General features: G+C 41.3%; 1 protein-coding gene across 1 annotated transcript in view; it reads right to left on the reverse strand.

The window, feature by feature from the left end:
* Positions 1 to 1083: 1083 nt before the first annotated feature.
* phip (pleckstrin homology domain interacting protein) overlaps positions 1084 to 18426 on the reverse strand; it is a 34434-nt gene continuing 17091 nt past the window's right edge. The window contains exons 19-40 of the mRNA XM_061703691.1: positions 18186 to 18369; positions 17509 to 17611; positions 16587 to 16724; positions 16296 to 16393; positions 15566 to 15773; positions 15384 to 15494; positions 14469 to 14576; positions 13454 to 13578; positions 12878 to 12960; positions 12697 to 12808; positions 12078 to 12139; positions 11851 to 12006; positions 10474 to 10594; positions 10273 to 10398; positions 9881 to 9956; positions 9750 to 9809; positions 8960 to 9112; positions 8452 to 8604; positions 7522 to 7733; positions 7227 to 7453; positions 6050 to 6199; positions 1084 to 5860 (exon numbers count right to left, since the gene is read on the reverse strand). Coding sequence (XP_061559675.1) covers positions 5148 to 5860; positions 6050 to 6199; positions 7227 to 7453; positions 7522 to 7733; positions 8452 to 8604; positions 8960 to 9112; positions 9750 to 9809; positions 9881 to 9956; positions 10273 to 10398; positions 10474 to 10594; positions 11851 to 12006; positions 12078 to 12139; positions 12697 to 12808; positions 12878 to 12960; positions 13454 to 13578; positions 14469 to 14576; positions 15384 to 15494; positions 15566 to 15773; positions 16296 to 16393; positions 16587 to 16724; positions 17509 to 17611; positions 18186 to 18369 — 3479 coding nt within the window. The 3' untranslated portion in view covers positions 1084 to 5147. The remainder of the gene's footprint in view (positions 5861 to 6049; positions 6200 to 7226; positions 7454 to 7521; positions 7734 to 8451; positions 8605 to 8959; positions 9113 to 9749; positions 9810 to 9880; positions 9957 to 10272; positions 10399 to 10473; positions 10595 to 11850; positions 12007 to 12077; positions 12140 to 12696; positions 12809 to 12877; positions 12961 to 13453; positions 13579 to 14468; positions 14577 to 15383; positions 15495 to 15565; positions 15774 to 16295; positions 16394 to 16586; positions 16725 to 17508; positions 17612 to 18185; positions 18370 to 18426) is intronic.

Genomic DNA, 18426 nt, shown 5'->3' on the forward strand with positions numbered 1-18426 from the left:
AAAATAAATGACGACGCTAAAGTTGACTGGAAGAGGTTTTAGCCAATCAAGTTTTGATCTATTGCTGGAATACGTCAGCGTGTCGGCCATATTGAATGTGTCAGCTCATGCCATCCACTAATGCGAGACAATGGACTGATTTCATAAAGCGAAAACCGACAACGTACACAAAGTTAATGCCTCTTTTGCCAGATTGAAATATATATGTTAAATATTAAATCTGTCTTTAACTACCAGATCCTGAGATGTAAATGTGAAGTGTGGGTTTTCGGAGTAGCACTACTTAAATTTAACAGATTATGATGAACGGTTTTGATATTCAGTGTTCAATTTAACTACCAGTTATGGCAATCACTCGAGAGGAGCTAGTCGATAATCTTTTTACGTTTTCCGATTGCTTTCTCAGTTCCTTATCTTTGGTAAACTTACATAGCATGAAAAATGTTAGCCAATCAGCTAACAACAATCAGATAAATGAATTTTGAAAGACTAATAATAGGACATAAATTTGTTGGGAGGCTGGTTTTACTGCAGGGATGCACAGTATTATGCATACACGGGACTCTGTGGTTTCAGCAATGTGCACAAAATGTTATGATGGCCTAATACTGTACATTGAAATGTCATTGGTTATTCTTAATCCCATTAGCTCTATCTGTGAGCGTAAAACGGTTGCTCCATCCCATCGCTCCACTTTGACACGTTCAAAACAGCAGTGATGTTTACATAGAATTCCGTGTCAAGGCGCAGTCAATTTATATTAGATGTCTATGGTTAACAACCATGGAAAAGCAATATAGCTCATGATGCATTGCACTGATACAGAAAAATGATTTTCCATTTCCGCGGTATTGTTTGATTTTCGACACAAGACTAATTCATGAGTTGTGGCGCTAAAATGTATTTAATATAGGACAGCTCACCATGACGTCACATGTACTTTTGGCTGGCAAGAGTGGAAATTCCAACATAGTTAACATTGAGGGAATGGCTAATTAAGTCAGGAAATGAAAAATAAATGAAATGACTTTACATTGGTCATGGCAGATGTCACGGTTATGAAAGGAAGTAATAAGAAGTGTATACAGAAACACAACTGTTTTATTTCATTAAAATATTGTGTGTATCAACTAACAAGACAGCAGTACTTTGCCTACACACACACAAACGTATACGTACATTCTAGCTTGAGGCTTCTTCTTTTCATGTTGATTTCATTATTAATAGATTCATATAAAAAAGTATCCAAACTAACAAAGACGTGTGAAACAGAAGCCTCTCCCTTCATGCTGCGCCCTCTTGGACAACTGGAAATGCTCACATGACACACACACACACACACACACACACACACACACGTACACACACTTAATTCCCCACTGTTCCATGTCTTTAAGGCCCCTTTTAGATCATTTCAAATGTGTTCGGACGGTTGCAAAGGTGGGCTCAAATATAAATATGACTCATTCATAACATTTAGGCAGAAACAGCAGGAGGGGTTCGGGGTAAGTCTCACTGCAAAAAAAAAACAAAAAAAAACATTCTTAAGCAGCAATGAGTTGATTGCTTAATAATCAGCCTAAAGTAGCATGGGAATTAATATCAGGTCAGCGACACATTTGAGGGAAACAGAATTTCTAATCAGCTGTACAGTGGAACCTCCAAAGTCAGCAAATTTTCTCTTTTAATCTTCCACAAAACATTCACATAATTTTGTTTGCCTCCAGCCATCCAATTTTTTTCCCCAGATGTTTATTTGGAAAGTATTTGCACTTGCATTTGTGAGGTTTTGCCTTTGTCAAAACAGTTTTTTGAGAAAATGTTTTCCCCCAGATGTTTTAAGATTTTTCTTTTGAAAATGTTAGGACATTTTGTGAGCTTTTTCGGTTTGTTTGAAAATATTTAAATTCTTTCTGAAAAAGGAAAAAAAAAAAAAGGAAGAAAACTAAGTATTTTGAATTCTATGCTCGTTTACAAAAGCACGACTTTTCCGACCTCTCTTGCGACTGTTGTTCAAAAATGCAACTAGCAAGTTTAAAGTCTTTGTAAACTGAAAACTGTCTTATGAATTTGACATACCAGTGTTGTTAACAACCCTGCCAAATTTTAATTACAAAACTATCAGCAATTATATAAAATGAGGCTTCAACATGGTGAAGAAAAAAAAAATGCATCTGCACTTTAAGGCTGTGGGCGTGTCCGCTGAATGTGCTGAAACCACATCTATTGGAACTGTTAATCAGATACTACTACAACAACCTGGAAAAATGAATGCCTACTTCGGTGGGGAAAGCTTTTCAAATTGAATTCGGCCATATAAACCAGCCCTAGTGTCCAATGTGGAAATAGAAAAATTGGAAATTTGGAGGTTCCACTTTGTATCATGTAATGTGACATTTTGGGCCACAACATGCATCAATCAACACGCTCTCAGGGCCTGTCAATCAAAACATCAGAAGTACACATTAACACTGTACGAGTGGGTCCGAAACATCATGAACCTGACACACAGTTGACAAATCATGTATGGCGTTAATGTGGGAGCAACGGAAGAGGAGGATGGACATTTTTGTTCGGTGAGAATCCAGCCTCGCCTGGTCCCGAAAGCTAAACGACCCGTTAAAAAGGTCCTGACAGGATTCATCAAGGCACACCAGCACTGACCGCGAATATGACACGTGCCAATTTGGCCCAATTTGCTTTTAAACTGTGTGTATGCGTGTATGCTCTACAAAAGGGCATCGCGAAGAAGCTGTGGATAAGTGCATGTGGCTATAGCGTTGGCTACGTGATATGAGTCACAAGATCTAATAAATACACAACTTTTGTCTGCCTCTCTCTCTCGCACACACATACATGCACGCACACGTCAAACACATAAAGGCACATTGCTAATGCAGTTAGGACATACACATCTCTTCCCTCCATGTTAACGCGCAATAAAACACAATATAACCCTTCTGACCAACATTTTGGTTTTGAAGCACACGCATCCATGTTGCTCTTGTCTCATAGAAAGCATGTACTGTATATACACATTTTGTGAGCTTTTTCTGGATAAACTTCTCCAAATTTGGTGACTCACTTTTTATCACCCCCAAAATACTCTACTGAGAAAAAGTTTTTTTTAAATCCCCAAATTTTTTAAATTAAAAAAAAAAAAATATATATATATATATATATATATATATATATATATATATATATTTATTTATTTCATTGGACAGGGACACATAAGTCTTGTTGTCCATTGAAAAACATGCATCTCATCTTCTTTGCATGATAAGACAGAAATCACAAAATGTCATGATTAAAACAATTTGGGAGGAGTGGCGATAAAACTTTAAATCACCAAATTTGGAAATACCTCCTTTTTATTGGACAGCGACAACGCACGCACACACACACTCATATTGTCGGGATAAAAAAATATTAAAAATGGGATTATCATTGGCTAGACATGATCCTCACACACACACATTTCCATATTGTTGTTGTCCACTGTAAAGCATTGTATGGCCAAAGGGTTTTCTTTGTATCGTAATAAAAATCATAACATTTTTGGTAAAAAAGCTGGGGAAAAAAAATGTGTGGTTTAGAATTTTTGGGCATAAATATATGGAGCTTCATGCTTTTCATTGGACAGCAACACATAAGACTTCCAGCAGAGGGCAAAGCATCACGTACAAATGTTAGAAAAAAAAAAAAAAAAAAAAAATGTAGAGGGCAAAGGGTGTATAAAAACAAAGTTTGGGGACAGGGGAAACGTTCTGGACTCAAGTGGGCGTCTTTGACCCCGCCCACCCAACGGAGTCGGTACAGTTCAATAAAGCAAGCGCTCCTCCTGCGGCTTTTCTTTCAAGTACAGTACTAAGAGAAGGGGGGGCGGTCCAACATGGACCAATATTGGAGGAGGAGGAAGGGAGGGGGGGCACAGTTTCGATTAGCAGCAGCTGGGTGAACGAGCGTGTGCAGCCCCTTGCACACGGCGTTTCTGCAAAATTGCCGCATGAGAAACAGAACTCTTCGTGAAGAAAATAAAAATCGGAACAGTTTGAGTTTTTTTTCTATCCAAACAACATTTTCAGAAACAAAAGGTTTTCGCCAAATTGTTAGATTTTTCTTTTTACCAAGCACTTCAATCTTTATCCACAGATTTTCAGATTTTATTCTCTTCTCATTTTTTTCTTTTTACGCTTCTTATTTTAATTTATAAAATAAAGAGTAATTAATAATAGTAATACTACTACTAGTAATAATAATAATAATATTACTACTTTTACACACACACAAAAAATTGATTTTTCAACTTCTTTCATTTATAAAACAAAAAATGTGACATTTTGGGGTAGAAAATTTTGGGGTGTTTTTCTCCCCCCAAAAAATCTTATTTTGTTCCTTTTTTATACAAAATATTTAAAATTGTGTACATTTTTATTCCAAACATTTTCATAAAGTTTTGCTTTTCTCCAGTTTTTTAATCTATAAAATATAAAAATACATATTTTTGATATTTTTGATGAACAGTTAACTTGCCAAATTATCTTCATCCATAGCTTTGCAGATTTTCTTTTCTCTTCAAACTTTTTTAAATAATTGTAATTTGAATCATTTTAACAGTGAAGAAAATTTTAAAATTAGTCCTATTTTCATTTGCAAAACAAAAAAATGAAAATGACTGGGGAAGATTTTATCCTAATTTTTTTTCCTCAATTATTGAAAATGTATCTATTTTGAATCCCAAAACATTTCAGAAAATAACACTGCTCTCCATTTTTTGGGCTTTGAAAACAATACCAATAAAATAAGAAATGTTTTGATAAAAAGAAAAATCTTAAATTTGGAGTAATTTTATCCCACAAGATTTTTGTTTTGTTTTTGTTTTTAAAGAAAAATACATCCAAATGTATAATTCTTTTTTCAGAAAACCCCCCCAAATGTATTTCTGAAATGTTTGGGATAAAAAAAAAAAACCCAAATTTTGAGTCTTTTCAGAAAATTGTATTTTTTGCCAAAGCTTTATCAACTCCCAATCCCGCATTGGTATCGTTCACACAGAAAACCGAGCAGCAAACAGCCGGCTTTGATGGGCAGCGTGAAAAGGGCTTTTTGTGTGTGTGTGTGTGTGTGTGTGTGTGCTAGCCGGGCTACCAGCCAATCAGGTTGGCCTTGGCCTTCTCTGTCAGCTTGCGTACTCGTCCTTTGGAGGAGGTTCCGAAGGTGATGGAGGAGTCCTCAAAGAGCAGCTGCCTCTGCTCCTCCTCAGAGTCGTCCTCCACGTACCAGGCTGAGCGTCGCCCCTGGTTACGGGTACGCATGGAGCCCCCCGCCCCGTTCTCGCCCTCCTCCTCGTCCTCCTCCTCCTCCTGGTGGTCCGCCGGCCCATCCTTCCGAGCGCCTCCTTGCGTCCGTGGCGTGGACGTGACATCGTCGTGCGCTCGCCGGCTGCTCCTCCTCAGTGGCGAAGGTTCGGGGGTCTCCAAGGAAGTAGGAGGAGGAGGAGGGGGAGGCGGGTGTGGCGGTGTTACCTCCTCAGTTCTGAGGGACCGCGGTCGGCCCCTCTTCCTCGGCGTGCCAGAGTCCGACGTCACCGCCGCGCCGCCCTCGTCGCCTGTGGATTGGTCGAGCTCTTCCTCACGGGCGGGGCTAGCGAGATCCGCTTTGCTCTTCCTGCCGCGTTTCTTGCCCGGGGGGCGACCGCGCCTCCTGGACGGGCTGGCCGGAGTCGCGGGGTCCGGCGGAGGGCTCGCCGGAAGGTCCGCTCTGGATTTACGGCCCCGCCTTCCCGCTCCGGCGGTCACGTGACCGCCGTGGCCGTTCAGGTGGGCTGTGCTCTGGGAAGGGGGACTTTCAGGAGACCCTGGGAGGGGATGTGACACGCAGAAAGTGTGTTTAAGACAATCACACACTCAAATACACATGATCGTCATCCAATGAAAAGCAACTACAATTGTAACTTGACTGAAGAGTTTAATTTGGTCCATAGTGGCCATAAAGAAAAACAAATGTTGCTTTTCATCGGTCAAAGATGATCCACACACGGACATACCTGATCTTCGTCTCACAGGCGTCCTCGGTTTCCGCCGAGTGCTTCCCGTCACCCCACCTTCCACGGCCGGAGTGGGCGTCGTCCTCTCGGCTACTGCGGGTGGCGTGGAGGCGGAGACAAAGTTGTGAGTTCTCAGCGAGCGCGTCGACTCTATGTGAGAGAAAAAGTCACAGATAGATATACAATCAAGACATGTACATATCATTTTAAAAAGTTTTTTTTTTTTTCCCAAAACACATTTTCAGAATAGGATTTCTGCAAATATCATGTTTGTATTTGTTTATTAATACAATATTTATTTTTATATTTGGGGGGGGAAAACATTTTTGGAATTATTTGATTTATTTTTGGGTGTTGGAAATAGTTTACACTCTTTTGGGGGAACAAAAAGATAGTTTTTTTTAAACATTTGTCTGATTTTTTCTTTCTGAAACTTTCATTTTTCCGCCTTCCTTATATTTACAGAACAAATCTAATTAAAAACTTAGAGAATAGTTGGGGAAAAAAGTTGGGGAAAAAAAAGACAAAAAAAAAAGTCGAAAATATTTTCGGACGGGAAAAAATTTGAAGTTTTGTCAGTTTTAAAAATGTATACAGTGGACCACTGCATACGTGTGGTTCAGTAACCGCGGATTCATCTATTTTTGATTTTTCCCCCCCCCCAATGCGGTATTCACAATCCCTATCGCCCATGAATAGCACGGGTCCACTGAACAGGGCTCCCCCACCTATTTGCGCTTCTCTACTAGCAAATTAACCTATAAGCAGATTTGTTTTTTTCCAGAACCCGTCAGCCATTATTTGCTCATTTGCTGTTTTTTATTTCTGACACACCCAAAGATGCCACAAGATGGCGCCAAAGAACTGTGTTGAAGTGACCCATCTTAACTGAAGACAATTCCAAACTTTTTTTTTTTCGCTATTTGCGGGAGACCTTGGCTCCCTAACCATAAAAAGATACTATAAGTATCTGGGGTGTTTTTTAAATTTGGACAAAAATAAAATGTCAAAAACTGTTATACTTTTTAAATTATATATACATATATATTTTAGAATTGTATCTTTAAACATTCAAGAAATGCTGTTTTTCTGCAATTTTAGTCCTTTTTTTAAATCTATTTTTTATTATAAAGAAAATTCTGATGTTCCAAACAAAAACAAAAAAAGGCGAGCTTACCTGTAGTGTTAGCATTGTGCGCTGACGCCGACGAGGGCGGCGAGAGCGCAAAGTGTCTTGCGGCGCTGCGTGTGCGTCCCGCTGCCGGCGTGTCTGTCTTCCCGTTGAGCACCGGAGGCGTGTGCTTCGGGGGAAGGTTCTGCCTCAGGGAGGGGGGCCGCGAGGGAGGCGGCGACGGCTCCCGCCTGCTCGTCACACGGGACGAGACGCGCCTTTTCCTCTCTGGGCTACGAACAGATGGCCGGTCACGTGACTGTCGTTTAAATTAGAGGACAACCGTGCGTTGGAGTTGTACCTGGATGCCGGACTGCTGGGGGGAGACTCGCTGCGCCGTCGCCTCTTGACGTGCCGCGTGGGTCGCTGGTCCGGGGTGGCGTGTCGGGCCTGGCGCTCGGCGGTCCGTCGTGTCAGCTTGTCCGTCAGGCCGTGGATGGCCTGGTAGTCGGCCAGGATGGAGCTCATGTGCTCCTCGAAGAGCGCAGACAGCCTCAGGCTCATGCTGTAGATCTGAAGAAAGAAACACACACACACATAAGCTACAGTGGAACCTCAGTTACTGAATGGCCCCGGTTCACGAACACATTTTAAGAAACCTTGTTTCGCTTAATGTACCGTTTTCAGTTTTGTAGTCGACGTGCAAGGCTCAATTCTGCTTTTCTTCTGCCGCGTAACATCACTGGCTCAGTACGTCAAGCACTAAATGTATCTTTGTTTTTTGGCCGTGGTATACCTTCAAAAACTGCCAGCGACAATGTAATCAGGAATCTTAATCATATATATTAATGTTGAAAAAAAAGCTTTGTTCCCCATTATTCAGGGAGGATAGGGACCGCGTTTATACTGTAGTGGCTAAGATACGAGTGCCTTCACTTACGAGTTTTTGGGATTTGAGCCCTGACTTGGCCGATTTTTTGTCTTGCGATATGAGCACAAATTTGAGATCTGGGTGCGCTTCAGACCCCCACCACTAGATGACGCCAGCAAACTTCACAACATTCGGCCACCATCAATTTACATTGATTACAGGCCAATCAGTTGGTGGCGCTAATGCACCACCAATGCGCCAGTAAGCCCCACAAAAGAACAACAAGGAAGGACAATACATTCGATGCACATTTTCCATGTTTGATTGTCATGTGGAGAGCAAATGTTAACGCATAACAATTCTGTTGAGTGCAAATTTTCTTGTGGTTAAAACACATGCGTGCATGTGTACTTCTCTCACCCTGGACTTCTTACTGGGCGTGTATGCTTTGGAGTTGCTGAAGATGAGGCGCCCGTCCTTGCAGAGCTGGATGGGCGTCTGGTACTTGCCTGCAGTCAGCGTGTTGAGGACCGTGCCAAAGTCCATTGGTGAGTCTACGATCTGGAGGTAATCCTGGCACAGGAACAGCAGGACAAGTGGGTTAATGACTAATGAATGACCATATACACACACACTAACACCACAAAATAGATATTTGATACACTTATCTACGATCAATTCCTGATCAATCCATCATTGATAGACAAACGAGAAATGTTTTGTTCTTACCATGTCACCACTGTATTGTTATCCTTATACAACAAAAATCTATAAATATCATATTTAGATTTTTGATCTGCACATGCCAGCCCTCATATATATATATATATATATATATATATATATACACACACACACACACACACACACACACACACACACGCATATATCTCAAGGTATTTGTAGTATCCATCCATGTTGTGCCTACCGGGTACTCCTGCAGGTCCACGGGTTCTCTGAAGGGTTCAGAGTCCTCGCACTGAAAGATGAGGTCCAGCAGCTCCTTGCAGCGTCCTCGCCACGCTTGAGGGTCGTACGAGGGCGGCCGTGTGCGAAGACGCCGCCTCGTCGGACGCCGCTCCTGCGCGTGAGATCATCATCACAAAGAATAAGAAACCAGGTCACTCGGACATGATGTAGCGCAGTGGCTCGAACTTTTTAAATCAAGTACCACCTCAGAAAAATACGTAGCGCTCCAACTACCACCGGCATGACATAGTAGCACAGCAGTCAACTCCTTGAAATCGGTTGATAAGATTTGTATTTTATTTTATTTTTTAGGCGACATGGTGGACGAATGGCTACCACATCTGCCTCACAGTTCTGAGGACCCGGGTTGAAATCCGGCCTCGCCTGCGTGGAGTTTGCATGTTCTCCCTGTGCCTGCGTGGGTTTTCTCCGGGTACTCCGGTTTCCTCCCACATCGCAAAACCATGCGTGGTAGGTTCATTGAAAACTAAATTGTCTGTAGGTGTGAATGTGAGTGCGAATTGTTGTTTGTCTATATGTGCCCTGCGATTGGCTGGCGAACAGTTCAGGGTGTACCCGGCCTCTCACCCAGTCAGCTGACATAGGCTCCCGCATGCCCGCGACCCTAGTGACAATAATCGGCGTGGAAAATGGATGGATGGATTTATTTTGTAGTCAATCCAGTGATTATTTCACATAGCTACCACTACACTTTCAGAAGGACCGATGTAGATAGAAGGAGAGGAGACCTTGTGGTTTTGCATGGAGGTGCCTGGCGTACTCGTGTCCTCATCATCCTCCTCCTCATCCTACATGGAGAACAAACACATTAATCTACTTATACTAAATTTGTATTTATTCTGTGCTTTGAGGTTCACACCTCATCTTCAGAGTCAGAGAAGGTGGCCTTCTTCAGAGTTTTGTAGAGTGGCATTAGGTCTGTCACACTTTGGTCCCTGAGAAAGGAAAAAAAGTGTGGAAACCTGCATTGGTGGCTTTATTTTTAGAGCGAAACCATCAGAAATCACAGTTTTTAAACATTTAATATTTACTACAGCGCAGTGATAAAATGACAATGAATAAGTCATTTCCTTAGTGACTGTCTGATTTCCTCTTCTGAGTTTTGTGACTGACAGATTGAGCTTTGTAATTTTATGTGCAAGATGTAACTTATTTCATGGTACTTTTAATGGGCTGCAGCAAAATAAATCAAATACTATTCATCATTTGCGAGAAGGGTTGTGACAGAAGTTTGTTGGACACCCTACTCACTTAATGAACTGCAGCATGAGGTCGGAGACAAACTTGGCAGTGGTGACGATGAAGGAGCCCGGCTCGTTAAACGTTTGAGCGTTGTGCTCCACGTAACGAACTTCCCACATCAGAGAGGACAGTCGCCTAAAATGAGCCAACGGACAAACGCACATTAATCCAGTTATAAATGCTATCACACACGCACTCACATTCAGATACCTGTAAAAGCGGTTGACCAGCCTTTGGCGTATGGTGCTGAGGTCCGTGATGTAAGCCACCACCGTGCAGTAGGTGGGGTACGCTTGAAGGTCCACTGGGAAAGCAAACGGTGCCGCGATGTCTGAAAATAAACAGTAGTTTGTGTTCAACTACATACTACATTGATAAGTCTTGTGCCTGTGACAATTTGAGACAGTTGAAAAAAAATATATGGATAGAGGCATTAAATTGGAATTGGGCAGTTACAGCTACAGTGTAAATCCAGCCTATATGAGAGGATAGGAGAGAGAAGGATTTCGAGAGCCGGCCTTTGTAAGGCAGTTACAGCGAAAAGTCATGAGAGGGAGGAATTGCAGCAGTTTTCAGGGAAAGGAAAGGCTGTACAAAAGAAACGGTGTAATGTGACATTACACTGTTTCCCGTTATAACGCAGTTCATGGTTCGCCCTGCCACCTATATTGCAGTATTTTAAAGTGATAGTTTTAATGGGTTTTTACAGTATACAGGCAAGTTCGCATTTTACAGTTGTGCGGCTTCAGTGTAGTAAATGGACTGCACTTATATAGCGCTTTATCTACAGCCTCACATTCACCCACTCGCACACACATTCATACGTCATGAAAGGCGCTGCCAGGCAAACTGGGAGCAAATTAGCGTCTTGCCCATGGACACTTCGACATGCGGACAGTCTTAGGCGAGATTCGAACCAGTTACCCTTCGGTCACTGGACGACCTGCTCGACCTACTGACCCACAGCCGCCCTTTAGTACAACGTTGTGCCGCAACATGCCATTAGCCCGCCTGCCGTCCATGGCATTTTTTCGTATGTTAACATTAAGCTAGCAGATTTTAAATTTTTGGTGTTCAAATATCCAATGTTTAAATCTTTTTAGTTTAATGTCAGTTTTATAGTAAACTTCAACCAGAGGTGAATAATAAACAGCTTGATGGTTACATACTTTGTCTCTTATTTGGAGAACTGTGTGAGCAAGAATCTTCTTTTTGTTTCTCAAAGTGATGTTAAACGATATTCTCTGATTTCTTGACAGAGGGAGGACAGGTGCTCAGGAATACTTTACAATTTAAACTTATTAAAACACACTTTTTAAAGCGTATGGGAGTAGTAAAACAGTTTGAAAACGTTTTTTGTATGGTCTCTATACAGCGGATTTTCACCTATTACAAACCTGGAACATATCCCTGTGATAAACAGAGGATCACTGTAAATCACACAGAGATGAAGCAACAATGGGGCCATTCTATCATGCCGATGACCTCAACATTTTGACTCATGTTACAAGAAGCAGCTTTGTTTTGCATGACGAAACTGGAATGAGGCAAGGCGGGACAGGAACCATGATGACGATGATGTCCTACCCAGTGTGCAGAGCTGGTCAATGGCTTTGATGATGCGCTCGCACTCGTCTGCACGCGTGCGGCATCCCCATTCGCCATCCAGCGGCACGTACAGGAGATCGCGGTGCTCCTCCTCCGTGAGCGGGACACTTGTGCCCAACTCGTCAGGGAAAGAAGCTGAGGAAGAAAAGACGCACGCTGGACAAGTGGGACTTACAAGATGTTTATTGTGTGTTTCAAAGACTCACCCTCATCAGGAATGAGCTCCATATCCCATGGACTCATCTTCTCTGTGTCGCCGTTATCCCAGCTGGAACCAGAGAAAAAGTTTTAGCATCAGGATTTTCCTTCTAACATTCAAAATGCTAGTTTTAAAATGTATTTTCTTCGGATGTATCTCATTCAATGTGCCGTTTCACATCATGTATATATATCCTTTTTCAGATGGACAACAATAGCTTTTGTTAAATGTGGTCAATGTACAAGTTATACAAATATATATACATTATTATACAAATTATAAATATGGCAAATTTAACAACGATTTACAAAAAAAGAAAGCACATTTTGTGTCCATAGCATTTTTGAGACCTTTGAACGGCAAGGATTAACTGCATATTTTAAGAATATAGGCAAGTCAGTATTTAAATATTGCAATCGCATTCTTACATTATCAATTTATTATAAATCATTGAAATAAGGTAAGTATGTAACCGCTGCCAACCACTAGGTGAAAAACTAGTTATTAAAATAGTAAAAATGGGTCCCGACCCACCAGTTGACAATCACTGCACTAGACCACCACGCTGCATAAACATTCTCTCCAACATCATACACAACAGGACTAAAATGTTTGTGCGATGTTACCAGACGTTGTAGCATAGAAACAAGCTGTCGGGGTACTGCGGCTGGTACGGCTCGTGACTCTCGATGGTGCCGAACCACCAAGCATCGTCGATCACCGAGCGAAACCTGTCGCCTGCACACAGGAGCTCACGCATTAAGTGTATCCGCTTTACGACAACAAACCTGCATGTTGATACCCTACCTATAGTCCACTGTCTCTTCCTCGCGTTGTCAAACTGCTGCCGCAGCACCAGGAAGTCAATGACATCTGGCATGTCGTGGTACCTGTGACACAAAAGTATCAGGGCCGCCTTTATTTATATATATATATATTTAAAAAAAAAAAAAAAAAAAAAAAAAAAAAAAAAATCTGTAGATTGATCCATTTTTTTTTATACCGCTTATCTTCAAATGGGTCGTGGTGGGTGACCGGGACTATCCCAGCTGACTTTGGGTGAGAGGCAGGGTATACCCTGGACTGGTTGCCAGCCAACCACGGAGCACATATAGACAAACAACCATTCACACTCACATTTACACCTATGGACAATTTAGAGTCTTCAATGACCCTAACGTGCATGTTTTTGGAACGTGGGAGGGAGCCAGAGAACCTGCAGAAAACCACGCAAGCACGGGGAGAACATGCAAACCACACACAAGATTCAAAAACCCACAACTGCAGAATTTTGAAGCAGTTGTGCTAACCAGTCGTTCACCGTGCCAATTATAAATAAATAAATAAATAAAAATAATTAGGAGGGCGGCTTGGGATCTTTACTTCATGGAGAAGGATCCTCCAGTCAGTTTGCCGGTGTCCGGGTCCAGGAAGGCCAGTTTGAGGCAGCATAACGTGGGCAAGCCCACTTCGTATTTTATCCCCACAATCTTCATCAGTTCCTGCTCCTGACACGCACAAACACAAAAAACACACACACATTATTTTAATGATCTGATGAGTAAAACCGGGATGATTAAAAAGTCCATCCACCCATTTTCTGAGTCGCTTATCCTCAAAAGGGTCACGGGAGTGCTGGAGCCTATCCCAGCTATCATCGGGCAGGAGGCGGGGTAAACCCTGAACTGGTGGCCAGCCAATTGCATTGAATTGATTAAAAAGTAACTATTTTAAAATCCCCAGGAAATAAAATGTAGAAATGCACAATTAAATGAACTGTAAAATACAATAAGTCCTGTATATTGATTTGATTGCATATTTAATCACTATAATTTAAAAGATTAATTTAAACTAACTTGAACAATAGCAGGAAAAATAGCAAACGTTACCTGTCCCCGCCTCCTAAAATTACTTTAAATGATATTCAAATCCTTTCGAAATGTTATATTTTTTACATATTTGTGTTACTCTTTATCGTATTACAATTTGAATTGATTTTTTTGTGTCCCTAAGTTTACGCTCAGTCCTGTTACTTTAACACATTATCCCCAACCCCGGCATGGTCCACAGAAAGTTGAATCATTCAGATCCGCTTTAGGCTATGGAAAGGCTAAAAGCATCCGAGTGAGATATAATTTCTAGAATCCCAATAAACTGCATGTTTTAGTTGGTGGTGTTAAAATATTTTGCTTGTTTTGTAATTGACGACCTCTCACATGTAGCACACACAGCAGTACAAACCCACTACTGACGATATGAATACATCATGGACCCAAATTGTTAGGAGTGAACATTGCAGCAGCCACAAACATTCATTGCCTCTCTTTTACAAAGGGCAGGATAATTATTTTATTATTTTTTCTGAGACAACTGTTTCAAAGTAATAGAATTCTCTTACCCGCAGCTCCATCTTGTGCCAGGGTTGCTTCTTAGGATTGATGCTGTAAATCTTCTTTTGTTTTGCCATCTCCACATATGCTTCGTGGCCCTGACGGAAGTAGTACAACTGCACGCACACAGCATTACACGAGATGTCAAAACAAGCCGTTTTATTATCCTGAAACAATGCCCCCGTTTTTTTGCCATAAGGAGAAAATAAATTTTTCATGTAGCTCCAGAGTACAGAAAGGTTTACATTTGTACAAAATACAAATGTATTCCTCCTCTCCCCATCACTATTACATGCCCAGTACCCTATTCAGTTCCTTTAACATCCCAAAGTGACTATTTGAGGAAACGCTAATGGGCTCAACGCTAATATTAGCAGCTGCGCAAACTAGCTAAATATAGAGTTCAGTGACAAACATCCAATGCACCTGCAACTGAAGAATTAAAGGCCTCACGCCCAAAAAACACCTTTACAAGAAAAACTAATTATTACTTATATAAGCATTTGTACAAATAAAGGTATGGTACTCTCTGTGGTTGAGTAAATAAACACCCAGTATGTGAGGAAGTATGGGTGTGTGCAGCTGTTCTAGTTATGCTAACCGAGTCAAAGCTTAAAACAGCCTTGTGACAAACACCCAAAACATAGTTGAACAAATAAAAAAAACTCTCCACACAAACTTCCCGCTTTCTTCCATTGACAAAAATCAAATATTACTTGTTAAATTGTATTTGAGAAAAGAAGAAACTGGTAGGCAATATTTTTTTCTTCTGCTGTAGAAAGAAATTAACAACTTTGTTCAAAAAGTCAGCGTCTATAAGTTTCTTACTATGTATTTTTATTCTATTTATTTATTGTTGTTTTTATTTTTTTGAAACAATATGCCGTGTGTTGCTGTAACAGCAGAATCTTATCTTAATGTACCTCGTCTCCCATCTGTGGAATATAAGGACACCTCCTGGGAAGCAGGTCTGTGATCCAGGAAGAGGGAAGCCACTCCTCCAAAGTTAGCCCTTGGTCCTGCAACTCTGCTCTCTGGCAGATAACACATATGATTTTCTCACAAATCAGACTTCTTTCTTTTTTTTTTTTTGAAGATGACAAACCTTCCTCTTCTCCTTTGGCTTCTTCTTCTTTGGTAGCGTGCAGTCCTTGTCGGCTTTGTCCTTCTTGCGTTCTTTCTTGGGATCTCGCTTTTTGTCTCCATCTTCTTCCGAGCTGCTGCTCTTCTTCTTCACCTTCACGCTTTTCTTGGGCGGCTCCAGGTTGATGCCTGCGTCGGCCGTCCAGTCTGAGTAATCGCTTGAGTAGTCACTGTGCGGAGAAGACGACAATGTCAAGATGGAGTTTGTGTCCTCATTTACATACATTACAGTGGCAATGGACAGTCACGGTGACAAATGTGCGCTGACCTTGAACTGGGGCTGATCATTAGCGTTACTCATCGTTAGTTACACTCTTACCAAAAGACCAGTGAAGCAATTACGTTTTTCGGCTCATTTTATCATGTACAATTTACAAATGTTAAGTTGTTAAGGATTGTGATTTTTGTTTTGACAAACGTGAATATTTTCCAAGAGGAAGCACAATTATTTTTGTTTTCTGTAAAAAAAAAAAAAAAAATATATATATATATATATATATATATATGTATATATATTATTATTTCTACGGAAGTTGATGCAAGTGAATGCTTTGGTATCAGGAGAAATATAGAAAATCCATGTAGGGGAGGGACCAAATTATAAAGTCATTGTCATTTGCTTTCTCTATCAGCAAAGGGGTTAAAAAAATAATAATCTGATTTAATCTGATGGCCATAACGCCCAGCCAAACCTTGAACTGCTGTGATCATCAGGCCATGGCTCTTTTTGCTCCTCATCCTTCTCCTCTTCTGACGAGTGTCCGTTGATCTGCCGCACCTCCGTCTCGCCCTGATAACACACAAATTTGATACCTTTAGTTGAATAAAAAAAAATGGTAGACAGTTGAACCAATTTAGATGCGCACTCTTTTTTTCTTCTTAAAGCATAGCCAAAGTGTCAGATCGGGACTCGGCAAATACTCAAACTCAAGCGGCTCTATTTAAGGAAATCTTCAATAGAGCAAATGTTTAGTATGTTCTACCTCCGAGATGCTGTCATCATCGTCAGCTGCCTCGGCGCTCTGCCGGCTCGTCTCCTCCACAGCTGCTCGGGTCTGGTAACCGTGGTTACCCTGACTCCGCCTCCCCTCATCAGCCACGCTCTCTGAAGTTGGATGAACCTGTGAGCCAGGAATTAGTAAAGACTGAAGCCATCGGGACTGAGTCCATTAAAAAACCATTAGCGGGACAATAATCAGGTCAGGAAAAATGAGGCAAGGTAGACCTTGACCAAGGTGAGTTTGTCGCATCTTATTATCTCCACCAAGGAGATTTTTTTGTTATATTGGATCCAGACATGTTCCTCCATTTTTTAAAACCATTACAGAGCAGGTGTTGCTTTTGGAAAGTCCACAGCAAGAGGGAAGCCATTTTGAGAGGAATTGTTGAAACAAAAAGGGCGGGCCGCTTGAAGGATATGTGCGTGGGGCTGGGGGGATTGGTTAAAGATAAAGAGCCCACTACATTTTGGTGTGGATATGAATCAAACATAAATTACATACTTATTAACATTTTCTTTCAGAGCTCAGTGAATAATGCAGTAATTATCAATATTAGACCTTTCTTATACATCTTCATTAGGCATGCCGATAGATGTTCAAAACAGTATATACTCAATAGCACAACAGGAATGAAGAAACCATTGCCATTTACAAACATGAACAACTCTTTTTTTAATATACCCTATTTCGGGGTTTATTTACTCAACTGCTCTGTTCAGAAAAATATTAACAAAATATATAATACGTATTTGTATAATTTTTTTTTCACCAGTGAGTAAATATGAAGGCGTACAATTTTGTACCTTTGGCAGAGGTCTGTGCTCTACACAGTGCCATTATACCGTTTGTCTATAAAAGTGAAAGTAAAAGAAGGTTTTGTATGCTAATGTGTTAAAAGTCTTACTCTGCTCTCCTTGGGCAGGGAGTGGATGGTGCGTCTCCGGCGTTCCGACTGGTAAATGTTGATCTCCTCCTCCCCTTTAGCCTCTCGCCAGTTCACCTGTTTCCTTCACGATCAACACAGACACACACACACACAGTCAGCACACAAAGAATCCACAGTAACAAAAAATTGTACAGTGATTCCCGCTATATTGTGGTTCATTTTTCCTGCCCCCACTAAAGCGCTGACTTTTAAGATACCATATTTCATGTGTTTTTATAGTATACAAGGAAAGTCCGAATTTCATCATCTTCAATGTAGTACCACGCTATGCCAAAGACTTCAACTGGGAGTTACAAATAAACATTTTGAAGCAGGTATTGCCTCTTATTTGGAGAACTGCGAGCGAGAGGGTCTTCTTTTAATTTCCTCAAAGTGATTTTGTACAATAGTCGCCCATTTTATTCAAACGTGAGTACAGGATACTTTAGAACGTTCCTTTTAATACCTTTAAGTGTGTTTTAATAAGTTCAAAAGTGTTTAAAGGGTGTGGGAAGGGTAAAACTATCTTTAAAAAAAGACGTGTCCCGATCCAATATTGATATAACTGAAGTGAACTTCAATTGCTATTTTGCACTTTAAAAGTATAATTTGTCTGTATTGGACTTATTGTGTGTTGCGTTGTTGTTGTGCCTTACCTGACTGAGGCGTCCTCCAGCTCAGGCACCAGCACCCGGCGGCTCCATGCTACCAGGTCTCCCTCAGTGGCCATCTGGCTGCGCGGAGCATTGCTGTGCATCTGCCGCACGCCCTCGATCTGCCCGCTGCGACGGAGGCCCACGTTAGGTGGTGAGGGCACCTCTGACGGAGAACCCACAGACGCTGAAGGATAAAATGGCAAGAGAACCAGTATATTACATTTGTGATGACATAGGTAAT

The sequence above is a fragment of the Phycodurus eques genome, chromosome 18, assembly GCF_024500275.1.
Source record: "Phycodurus eques isolate BA_2022a chromosome 18, UOR_Pequ_1.1, whole genome shotgun sequence".
NCBI lineage: Eukaryota > Metazoa > Chordata > Actinopteri > Syngnathiformes > Syngnathidae > Phycodurus > Phycodurus eques.